The 13,117-nt window shown below is 38.0% G+C and overlaps 1 protein-coding gene across 2 annotated transcripts in view; it reads right to left on the bottom strand.

Annotated features, from left to right (window-relative positions):
* RFC1 (replication factor C subunit 1) overlaps nucleotides 1-12,904 on the bottom strand; it is a 73,198-nt gene extending 60,294 nt beyond the window's left edge. For both annotated transcript variants that reach the window (XM_059923179.1, XM_059923180.1), the window contains exons 1-2: nucleotides 12,691-12,904; nucleotides 2,745-2,873 (exon numbers count right to left, since the gene is read on the bottom strand). In XM_059923179.1, coding sequence (XP_059779162.1) covers nucleotides 2,745-2,873; nucleotides 12,691-12,693 — 132 coding nt within the window. In that variant the 5' untranslated portion in view covers nucleotides 12,694-12,904. The remainder of the gene's footprint in view (nucleotides 1-2,744; nucleotides 2,874-12,690) is intronic.
* Nucleotides 12,905-13,117: the final 213 nt, after the last annotated feature.

Below are 13,117 nucleotides of genomic sequence, written 5' to 3'. Positions count from 1 at the left end.
CTTCTTTCTTCTGATTTCTCCCTTTTGAAATGGGAATGTGTATTCTATGCCTGTCTTACTATTATATTTTGGAAGCACATACTTTGTCTGGTTTCACAGGTTCACAGCTGGAGAAGAATTTTGTCTCAGGATGCATCATACCTGAAGTCTCACCCATATATGATTTAGATGATATTTAGATAAGCCTTTGGACTTCAGACTTTAGAACTGGTGATGCACTGAATTAAGACTTTGGGGGGCTTTAGAATGGAATAAATGTATTTTGCATGCAAAAAGGACATGAATTTGGGGGGACCATTGGCAGAATATTATGGAATGAATGCTTGTATCCCCCCAAAATTCATAGATTGAATCCCTAACCCCCAGTATGGCTGTGTTTGGAGATGGAGTCTCTAAGGAGGTAATTAAGGTTAAATGAAGTCATAAGGGTAGAGCCCTGATCTGACAAGTTAGTGTCCTTATAAGAAGAGAAACCAGAGGACTCACGTGCATACACTCACTCACTCTGTCTCTCAACCTCTCACCCCACGTGCTCACACCAAGGAAAGGCTATGTGAAGACTCAGCAAGAAGGGAGCCATCTGCAAACCAGAAAGAGAGTTCTCGAGAGAAACTGAATTGACTGGAACCTTAATCATAGACTTCTAGCTTCCAGAACTGTAAGAAAATAAATTCCTGTTTTTAAGTCAGTCAGTCTATAGTATTTTATGGTAGCCCAAACTGACTAATATATGACCCACAGACTCAAGATAAAAGGCACGAAACTGAGATGAATCCAGACGTTAGAATTAGTAGGCAATGCTAGAACTGAAAGATACAATACTTAAAACAAAATATTCACTGCACAGGCTTAATAGCAAATTGGAGATGACAGAAGAGTCAAAGAACTTGAGGACAGTAATAGAGAAATTATCCAATCTGAAGTACAGAGGAAAAAAAGAATAAAAATGAATAAGCTGCAATGATCTGTGATGCAATTCCAAAATTCTTTTTTTTTTTTTACATATTTTCTTATTTATTTTGGCTGCACCAGGTCTTAGCTGTGGCACACGGGATCTTTAGTTGCGGCGTGAGGACTTCTTAGTTACAGCATGCAAACTCTTAGTTGCGGCATGCACGCAGGATCTAGTTCCCAGACCAGGGATCAACCCGGGCCCCCTGCACTGGGAGCATGGAGTCTTACTCACTGGGCCACCAGGGAAGTCCCACAATTCCAAAATTCTAATGTGTATATAATTGGAATTCCATAAGAAGAGGAGAGAGAGAATGAGGCAGAAATATATTTGAAGAAATAATGGCAAAAGTTCCCAAATTTGAAGAAAGATATAAATTTACAGAGTCAAGAAGCTCAGAAACCCTAAACAGTATAAACACAAGAAAATCACACACAGGTACACCATGGGCAAAGCTGAAACCAAAGATACAGAGAAAATCTTTTAAAGCAGCATGAGAAAAATAATACATTACATACAAGAGAATACAACATGACTGCTAACATCTCACCAGGAAAAATGGAGGCCAAAAAAAGAATGGGACATTTTTAAGTGCTGAAACAAACTGTCAATCCAAAACTCTATATCCAGCAAAAATATCCTTCAAGAATGAAGGCAAAATAAAGACATTTTTAGATAAACAAAAACTTACAGGATTCATTGCCAACAGACCTACTCTACAAGAAATGCTTAAAAAAATTCTTCAGGTTTAAAGAAAATTATATTAGATGGAAATTCAGATCTTCAGTAAGAAATGAAAAGCACTAGAAGCAGCAAATACATAGTTAAGTACAAAAGATCAATTCTCTTCTTTGTTTTTTTTTTTTTTTTTTGCAGAGCAGAAAACTGAGGTTTTTATTTTAGTCTCACCTAAGAAATAAAAAAAAATTATTTATGTGTTTAAATTATAATTTATTGATGATTTTGATGGTTTGCTTATTTTAAATTATTATATATATTTGTTTATAATTTTAATCTTACATATTTTTAAAATTTTGTTTAATTTTGTTTATCTTATTAATTTAAGGTAAGTTTTTATTGAGAAATAATTGACATGTAACATTATATTAGTTTCAGGTGTATAACATGAAGATTTGATATTTGTATATATTGCAAAATGATCATAACAAGTCATTAACATCCATCACCACACGTGGTTACAAATCAATTTTCCTCTTTTAACTTCTTCAAAATAATGTCAGTTTACAGCAATAATTATTACACTGAATGTGGAGTATTAATATATGTCGATATAATACATATGCCAATTAGGGCATAAAGGATGGGGTGGTGGTAAACAGACCTGTAGAGTTGCAGAATTCTTACATTTTACACAAAGTGGAACAATATTAACTCAAATACACTATTGTAGTCATTGTCTGCTTTTCATAGTGACGCTGTATCTTAATTTCTCTGAGGCCCAAGGAGGACAGGAAAAAGAATAAAGCTTTCCTCCAAAGCCTTCCCTCACCAGAAGCCCAATACCATTCACCTGGCACTCCTGTCTTTATAAGCAAATTTTGGTCTTAAAACACAAAGTTTTAACAACTAAAAAGGGTTCCATGTCTAGTGAAGGAAAACACCAAGCTATGAATGCAGTAAGATATATTAACCAGAAATAAGTAATACCTTATTATTTTCTTCTTCCTCTGCTAAATGAGTTGAAATCTATATTTACTCAAGGCTCCAAATAAATCAAATCTCAGAACTGAGTTTATTTTATACAATTCAATACTGTATCTGGAAAACTGACCTTGATTTCCTTTATTCCTTTCTTTGCTTTTATAGTTTCTTCAGCAGACTTAGTTTTCTCATTCTTCTTTGCTGTTTCACTTACAACTTTCTTTCCACTTGGTATAACCCCAAAGAATTTTCGAATATCCTAGAAGCAAAAAAGGAGAATCATAAACAAACATTAACTGCACAAAATTCCAATTTCAATTGTAAAAAGGAACAACTCTCCACACACACTGGTTTACTCTAGGTAATTTCTTCATAATGAGATAGTTCCATGTGTGCAGCAGCATTCTTTCTATATGCAAAAGTTAACTGATAAAATTACCTCAGTTAAAAATAATGTGTCCGGAAACTTCCCTGGCGGTCCAGTGGTTAGGACTCCTCACTTTCACTGCTGAGGGCCCGGGTTCAATCCCTGGTTGGGGAACTAAGATCCCGCAAGCCACGTGGTGTGCATCACCCCCCCCCAAAAAAAAAAGATTAAAAAAATAATGTGCCTAATGAAAAGTAATATTAATTCTCAGAATCTGGCCAAAAACAGGGCAAAAATAAACAAAGGAAATTTTTCCTAACGACAGCACAACTACTAAAGAGGTAAGTAACAAGCATTTATTGATCAGGCATGCACACACCCCATCATCTCAGGCATAGCAGGTGAAAAGACAAAGAGTTGAAGAACATAATCCTTGCCTATGGGATTTTGTTTTTAATATTTATTTATTTATTTATTTGGTTACACTGGGTCTTAGTTGCAGCAGGCAGGCTCCTTAGTTGCACCTCCAGGGCTCCTTAGTTACAGCATGCATGTGGGATCTAGTTCCCTGACCAGGGATCGAACCCGGGCCCCCTGCACTGAGAGCACGGAGTCTTATCCACGGTGCCACCAGGGAAGTCCCACCTATGGGATTTATACTCCAGTTTGAGAGAAGAATAACTCTCAGAACCCTGATCATTTAAGACCTTAATAACTAAGAACCTTGAAATTATTTTCCTTTACATGATTTTTCCAAATTCTGAAGAAAAAATTTTGACTACAATACTTTCTTCAATTACTCTACCCCGTGTTAAACAACAGAATCAAATTAATCATACTGAAACATTTACAATGTAATTTACAATTAATATCACTCACCTTTCTTATCCCTTGCATACATACTCTTCCCTACCCTTTTAGATTTTAGCTTTGAAGAAACTGTGGTATAGAGAAAAGGGAACGGACCTTAGAATGAGAAACCTCTGGTATGAATCTCTGCTCTAGTGCTTTCTAGCTGGGTGACCCTGAGCAAGTTACTTTAATCTGTTTTCTCATCAGTAAAGTGAGACTAATACTCCCTACACTTTATGAGGATTAATCATGCATCTATCACAACATTGGCTCAGTAAAAAGCTTCCCTTCTCCCTCATTTATGAACTATTTATTATCCCTTCATGTCACTGAAACATCTCCGTTCACAGTTGTCTCTGCTCACAGGCAAGGGTATAAGGAACAAAGAATAGTGAGAATTTAGGATCTGAATTCCAAAGGATGGGCTCAAGAGCCTGTTGTACTGTTTTCCCTATTCCTATCCTTAATGGTCATAAGCCTGAGTCTTCAATTCTTTTAACCTGTTCCAACCTATCTCTATTGTAGTGAGGAAAATGCCTGTTAAAAGTACTTTACCAAGTGTAAGAAAGGTAACAATTTTTCTCCTAGATCCTCGCAGTAATTGTCAAACCCTTAAAATGTCAAAAATCCCAAACAAGTGTGTTATAGAAAGACATACACACACACACAGCTTTGTGGTTAAGGCAATAAAGAAAACAGATAAATGAGGTACACAGACATGTTAAATTTTTTTTGAAAGGTTACAGACTTCCCTAGTTTTACACCCTCTTTTGTAAATTTCTTAATATAAAAAAGTCACAAATCCATACTAATAAAGTCTAAGTCTAAAAAATACTGTTTGCAGAATGGATACCTCAGCTATGAAACTGAGACATTTGTGTCAGGTGCTAAAGAAAAGATATATGGATAAGAAAGTCAGAAAGCCACAGTCTTCCCTATAATTTGCAAAGAATTGAGTTTGAGGCTAACAACTATTTACTTTATTGCTTCTGGAGGAAATGAGAGTTTCACATTGGAGTTTCACTTTTGAAATTACCAAGTGAGTCTTCATTCAAACAGTGGTGATTTTTAAAACACATACAAACACATACACACACACACACACACACACACACACACACACACACACACCACACATGCACCATGGAAATATCAAAACTAAATATTAATAATCAGCTTAAAGTCAATGGTGGTTTTCCATCTGTGTTGGAACCACAAATACTTAAAAAAGCAAGAGAAAGAAAACAAAATATAATTCAGGAAATGGAATTGTTGGTAACGTTGAGCTCTCTGATTTTTGTCTGTTCCATACTGCCAATCCTTAGCATTGTTGCAACCTTTCCTCCCTAAGTAATTCTTCCTATTCACAACCCTTTTCTTTTCTTTTCCCTTTATTCTACCCTACTCTCCCACTCCCCATGCCCTTATACTCTGATGGCAGCTGAACAATTAAATTACAGCATCCTGATCTAACTCAATATACATTAAAAATCTAAACTTTCGGAAAAGAATTTACATCAGAATGAAAGCGATTCTATACTCACACCTTTTTAGGGATTATCTCCAGTGTGAGCAGCCATCTGGTGTATGAACATTTAAGAGCCAAAGGTCACCAATTTGACTTTAATTTATAGTGTGACTTCACCTTACTCTTAATTAACATTCCCTGTCTGGTATTCCAGGTCTTCGAAGACTAGTGACTAATCAAACTCCCAAGTAATGGATCTAGACATCACTCTTAACTGCACGGAATAATTCTTGCTGAGTGTATGAGTAGAAAAAGGAACAAATTTTTAAGTTTACTTTTATAATCTTAGCAAAGGGAAGTCCTTCCAAGCAGAACATCAAGGCTAGAAGCCACCCATAAAGAAAGACAGATTTGACTGCATAAAAATAAAACAAAAGATGCCATAAACAAAGTTAAAATATAAGCAACTAACAGAAAATATCTACAACATGTTATATATAAGAAGGCTCCTACAAATCAATAAAAAATAACCCAGTAGAAAAATGAGTAAAAGCTACCAGTAGACAAATTATAAAGAAATGCAAATAACCAACAAACGTAACAAAAGATGCTCAACTTCACAAATAATAAACAGATAAATTAGAACTTGATTATATTTCCCTAAGCGGTAAAAGATTGATAATGCCCAGATATGTCAAAGTTGTGGGGAAACATGCTCACATACTACACTGCTAATAAAAGTAAAAATTGGTATAACCTTTCCAAGACAATCCAACAATATCTATCAAAATTTTAAATGTGCATACCCTTTGTCCCCGTAATTTCATTTCTAAAGTAAATGGTAAAAGAAATAGTTTTATTTCGGGAACCAAAAGAGAGTAGTAATTCACTCTTCTTACTTTCTTTTTTAATAGTTACTAAGTGAACAGGTCAGTTCAAATAAGGCAAAAGATTTAGGCAAAAATCACATAAAAATTAAAACAAATTTTAGCACACACAGCTAATAGTAACAAGTAAGTTTTTCACGCTTTTACTTACAGCTACTGGACATAGAGATTTATCTCTTCTGATGATTCTGTGAGGTATAAAGGCAAATAGAATGATTTATCTCCATTTTATAGGTAAGTAAGTGGAATTAAGTCAGACAAAAAAAAGCTTTTTGTCAGTTTTGCCACCTACTTCCAGACACTTGGGATGAATTACTTAACTTCTCTGGCCCTTAGTTTCCTCATAATGCCACTTACTCCACAGGATTCCTGTGGGGATTAGAAGAGATGGCACAACAGAATGGAACCTGGTCCTCTGACTCCAAATCCCTTTCATAGTTCTCTACTTGACCATGACTGCCCCCTCATAGTTTTACCATAATTCTAAGGATCTATGCAAAAGTAGCCATACTCCACAACTAGCAATACGGCCTTTCCATTCTCATTATTCCTGATACATTTGATCCTTGTGTGATTACAGGCAGACACTTAGGACACAAACAGGAAAATGCCCTCATGAGGCTACCTGGGAGACAAATTAGTATATAAAGAATTAAATACAAAGCAGTGCTAAGACAGAGCTAAGTCACAAAACTGTAAGAGCACCAGGAGCACCTAACACAGAGAGCCTCAGGGACAGTTTACCAAAAGAAGCAACACCTGAAATGGGTCCCAAAATGATTAGCAGGAGATACTTTTGACAGTCATAGAAATCTGAGTTTGAAAACATTGCTGTAAGTTCCATACAGCAGGCCTGTCTAGCTTACTCACCTCTGTATCTCAAGTACAGGGCCAGCACCTCAGATAAGCAGATGCTTAATTAATAATGGTTGAACACATGAGTGGTTATTCCTAAGGTCACTGACCTTCACACCTGGGCTCAGAAAGAGAAGTTCTTAATTATGTAAAATGAAATTCATGGTAAATTTGTTTTTAAAGATTGTGTATTAAAATAATCTTTACTTGAGATTAATTTTTTGCCATCACTTTACCTATTGCACTTTGTTTTAAGAAACTTTAAGTGGGTATTAAATTAACACTTATTGTGTATTATTACTTCTATCATATGGTACTCTCTTGTCATATTACAACATTGTGGCTACAAAAAGCAAAACACTTTCACTTTTAGTATAATACTTCCTCTTCTTCAGGGCTTTTTTCTGAAGGCTATTAATGGCTCTCCATGAACCTTAAGTTAAAAACTTCTGATTCACATATTCACACTGCACAAGCTAACTCACATCCATCTCAATGTCAGTACCACTTATTTATTTATTTATTTACTTTTGGCTGTGTTGGGTCTTCGTTTCTGTGCGAGGGCTTTCTCTAGTTGCGGCGAGCGGGGCCCACTCTTCATCGCGGTGCGCGGGCCTCTCACCGTCGCGGCCTCTCTTGTTGCGGAGCACAGGCTCCAGACGCGCAGGCTCAGTAGTTGTGGCTCACGGGCCCAGCTGCTCTGCGGCATGTGGGATCTTCCCAGACCAGGGCTCGAACCCGTGTCCCCTGCCTTAGCAGGCAGATTCTCAACCACTGCGCCACCAGGGAAGCCCAATATCAGTACCACTTAAAAACACACTGCTACTTCCTAAATCTTGTCTCGACTCAAGACCTCTGAGCTCCATATCCATGTAGCCAATAGTCTGTCATCTCCACCTCTACCAAATGCCCCAAAGGTGCCTCCAACTCATAATATCCAAAACTAAGCCCATATTTTGGAGGCTTGCTTCTCTCTCTTTATTTCCCACCTCAATGCATAGCACCACCATTCACCGAAAACAGAAAAATGAGCACTGTTTTTCCTCCTCATTCTGACCCTCCACCTAATCAACCAACCCAACCTAATCTCCCAAATACTGCTGTTTTCTTTCCTCTATTTCTGTTGCCAATGCCCTGATTTAGGGCTTCATTTATTTACTTTTTTAACAAACCCTTAAATAGTACTTACTCTGTGCCAGACAATGATTTAAACACTTAAAAAAATTAATTTAATCCACAGAACAAATCTATGACATTCTTTAACTTTAATTGACAGATGAAAAAACTGTGAATGACAACAAGGCATTTTCTAGTAAAAGTTTTGAAATTTAAATGCTCTTAAGTGTAAGCAAAAAAAAAAAAAAAAAAAGATTTATTGCACTCTCCTACCCTAAGGTGTAACTAACAATTCTACAACACTATTAAAGAGAAGCATCGCCTATCAGGCAACCCAAATGCAATTTTAATATGCAAAAGTCAAGACAAAGTACCAGACCTCGCTGGTACTCAAAAAAATCATGCATTTTTTAGAATTTTCTAACTTGGTTGATTATAAATCTATTAACAGAGATTTAAAAAAAATTTCTTTTGCAGTAAATACTCCTAAACCTGCACAAAGTTAAGCCATCATAATGACCTTTTAACTTTAAAAAGTCAAAGTACAAAAGCTGATATATATCTATTTTGAAGTATAACCAAACAGCTCTAATAACTTTTTTTCACTGCTGATGGGCTCAACCAACCAACAAGTTATATGTGCCTACCAAAAATGCAAAGAGAAAGCAAATCATGCCACTGTGTTCACTTACTTTGAAGAGTACAGGATTTTATGCAAAATAAGTACTGCAGTGCTCTGTGGGGTAGCTGCCAAAATATTACATTTTGGCTTTACTTCTCTATTTTGAAAGTAAAGAAATATAAATATTTCTGATTAATATTTTTAAGTCCTCCACCAAATCCACAAGCAGAAATTGATTATCACCAACACACTTCACAAAACCTATCCAAATGTAAAAATCTTTTATCTTTAAAACCACTTAAATGCAAAATTATACATCTGACTAATATTGTATATTGATAGCAGCACAGAAGAGACAAATGAAATGAAATAATTTTAAAATAGTTAAAATTATATTATACTTTAAAAACAACAGGTAAGTTGTTGGAATGTAGTCCCTTAAGGTCAGGAAAAATACAGATCCTTCTTGCTACTCCTATTCAACACTGTGGCAAAAAAAAAAAAACTAATTAGGAAAAAAATAAATTATAAAAGGGGCACCTAGATTGGACAGGAAGAAGAAAAATTATCTTTACTTGCCGATGAAATGATCTTAAATAGAGAAAATCCTAAGGAATTCACTAAAAAAACTATTAGAACTACGAAATGAGTTCTCCAAGGTTGCATGACACACAAGGTCAGTATACTAAAACCAATTATATTTCTATACTTTTGCAATGAACAATCCAGAAGTGAAATTAAGGAAACAATTCCAGGACTTCCCTGGTGGCGCAGTGGTTAAGAATCCGCCTGCCAATACAGGGGACATGGGTTCGAGCCCTAGTCCGGGAAGATCCCACATGCCACGGAGCAACTAAGCCCGTGCTCCACAACTACTGAGCCTGCGCTCTAGAGCCCGTGCACCGCAACTACTGAGCCCATGTGCCACAACTACTGTAGCCCGTGTGCCACAACTACTGAGCCTGCACTCTAGAGCCCGCAAGCCACAGCTACTGAGCCCAGGTGCCACAACTACTGAAGCCCGCGCACCTAGAGCCCGTGCTCCCCCACAAAAGAAGCCACCGCAATGAGAAGCCCGCGCACCGCAACAAAGAGTAACCCCCGCTTGCCGCAACTAGAGAAAGCCCGCGCGCAGCAACGAAAACCCAACACATTATAAAAGGGTGACAACGCTGCTCCAGGAGAGCATTCACATAGTAAACTACAGTGTGAAAGGTCTCCCCCAGAATGCTGCAATGAAGCAGCTTAGATGTAGTCAGACTCTCTTTGACAGCTCTTCAAAAAGGCTTTCCCTTAAGTTTCATGCATGTTTAATTCAAACTTATGCATACTTTCAATAAATAACTACGCCAGCCAATGAATTATATATGGTGATTTCTTAAAAACGGCATCTTTCAAGTTTTATTCCCATTTTGAGCAAATAATTAAATCCTTGTAGCAATTCAAATCATTTACATGGCTACTGTTTATTCTGTTTATTTTAATTTCATTTAGATTCCTTTAACAGACATTATATTCACATGGTTCAAAAATTCAAAAGGGTAAAACGTCTCCCTCCCACCCTGCCTCTCAGACACACATTTCCCATCTTTGGAGGCAACAAATGTTATCAGTTAGTTCCTTGTGTATCCTTCACATCTTCAAGCAAAATATGCATATTCTTTTCTCTCCTTTTCTACATAAAGTGGTAGCATACTTTACATATTGTCCTGCACCTTCTTTTTTCACTTATCTTGGCAACTGTTTCACATCAGGGCATAAAGTTTTCTCTTTTTTAGTGGTTGCATAGTATTCCATTTTGTGGATATATAGTATTTTATTCCTTTGGTAACTTTAATTGGAAAAGATCTGAGAAAAAGATGCAGCTCCAAGGGCAAGAGTTGCTAACCTTGCACCTGTAAAAGTGCTTCAGAAGATATGTGAATCCCCTAAAATGGTATGTATTCGTATGTATTTCTGTGGGCAGGAAACTTGCATACCATTCACCACAACATCAAAGAAAGCTGTGACCCAAGCAAAAGTTAAGAACTACTGTACAATATAACTTGTGCATAGGTGTTCAATAAACATAGGTTGAACAGAATTCTGGTCTAGGATTCTGCTAATTTTTGTACTACAAGACAGAAGGACTAAATTAAACACTAATATAATCCAAAACTCTTATGTACTTTATAGAACCTTTTCCCCACTTCTTTTCTGAGAAGGTCTTTATTTTTCATATGCACTATGAACAGGAGTACTAAGAGGGAAAAGAACCAATCATTTAAAGTAACTGAATAATCAAAAGTTGACTATATAAGCTGTTGTTCACCATAACTGACAACATCAGAGGCATCTTTGATGTCCCTTAAACTCTTTGTAATGTTCCACAGAGTCCTTCCTGAGAAAATTAGATCATTAGTAATGTAGTTGTATATTTCCTACCACATGCCAGGCAACAGAATAGAAGCTTTACATTTATTATCGTGTTTAATCCTCAAGACAATCACTTAAGGCAGCTATATTTCCCCCCTTTTACAGGTAAGGAAACAGAGGATTTAAGAGGTTAAAGTTAAGATATTTACTTAATCAAAACCACTTAACCATTAAATGGCAGAGCAAGACCAAAACATTGCCTCACTCTCACCTTCAATACTCCAAATCTCATGAACTTTACACAATTACCATAGTGCCTGAAGTCCAAAATGCAATTATGATCATTATAGGGAGGTGGTATAATGTAGTGGTCAGAAAAACCTAGGTTCTAATTCTAGCTCAACCATTTATTAGTCATATCACAAATTGTTCAAACTCTAAAAGCCTTCTTTGTCATCTGTAAAACTGGATTGCTGTGAGGTTTAAATGAAGAAAGGCATGTAAAACAAACAGCCTGCATATCCACCTGAAGAAGATACTTGTTACAAGGTGGCTATTATCATCATTTCATCCTTCTCTGAGAAGAAACACGAAGGGCTGTAAGGGTTCCCAATTTGGCATAAAATTCCACACACACAGCTCAGAATGCTGGCATTGTGACAGACAAATAAGCTGATTGAAGATAAAATGACTGAAAAAGTTATGTCTGATTATTAAGTAGATTCTGGCTTAATGGACCATCATAAATTGTCCTTTAAATTAAAATATTTCAAATACATACTTGTATCTATTGCCATTCCAGTGTAAATGTCTGTTTTGACGGCTGCATAATTATTTCACTCTCTATTTAAAGGATTTATGCAGAATTATGCACTGAGGGGTTTTTTTTAAGATTATTTTTAACATCAGGTGATAAGCGATGACAGCTGTCAAATGTATTACAGCTGTTTCTACCAGGTTTTTTGCTTTGTTTTTTTCCTGGTAAACCGTGTTATCCCTTTGATTTCTATGAACTCATCTAAACAAAATAAAACATCCTTCCCATGCCATCGATTTCAAAACGGCTCTGTGATGAGCATTTCGCAGAGCTGTTAATGATGAAAGTTGAAGGCCTAAGACAACTTTTTCATTAGAAAGGAAAGTCTGTAACATTCTTCTCCTTCGAGACCCAAGGCCTGAAATCAACGCTTTAGGCAGGACTCAAACCGAGGTTCGAAGCAACACTGAACAGGAAAAGCAACTGTACCGCCGAGCCCCCAAAATCACCTTCATGACTCCCTTCCTTTCTCCCTTCCCCCAAGAGTGGAAAAAAGTTAAAACTGCTGCGCAGCACGAATAGCCCTGCGCGCTGGCTGCGGCTGAGAGCTGAAGCCCGCGGTGCAAGGAAAGCTGTGAGACCAGTGCCCAGTTTGTGGCCCCTTTCTTGCCTTCGCTCCCCTCCGAAGCCACGCATCGCGGTCCTCCCCGACCCTCCATGCCAGGAATGCCAGGTCCACGCCCAGCCTGCAAACTCTCCCCAGCCCCCTGGCCGCATAGCCTCCCCCGGGGGCTCACCATTGCAGCCCACGGATGAAGGCGCGGGCGGGCAGGCCGGCCGGCTGGGGAATCCGTTACCGCGGCTCGGGATCCATTCGCGCCAACAACTTCTCCCGCGAAGTGGAAGGAGGTCGAGGCAGCGGCGCCCTGTGATGACGTCAGGAGGTGCGCAGCTTCCTGTGGGCCCAGGCCGGGGCCGGGAGGCGGGAGGCGGGAGACGCCACGTGGGCCCAGGTGCAGTCCCCGAGACCCGCGGGCCGCCGCAATCGCGAGGAGAGGCGGGGCCCAGGACCGCACCCAGATTTGCGTCTTCCGCTTCTCTCGGGGGCTCTCAAGTGGGGAGGTTTTGAGATTGATTTCCCCCGAGGGCGGGCACGTTTAGAGGATGCATTGCGCTCCTTTAAATGTAGCTTTAAAATGTTTCTGTTACCAGCCGCAGTAAGAC

This window comes from Balaenoptera ricei, chromosome 5 (assembly GCF_028023285.1).
Source record: "Balaenoptera ricei isolate mBalRic1 chromosome 5, mBalRic1.hap2, whole genome shotgun sequence".
In the NCBI taxonomy this organism is placed as follows: Eukaryota; Metazoa; Chordata; class Mammalia; order Artiodactyla; family Balaenopteridae; genus Balaenoptera; species Balaenoptera ricei.
Note: the sequence above shows the minus strand (reverse complement) of the source record. Positions and strands in the feature narration are given on the sequence as shown.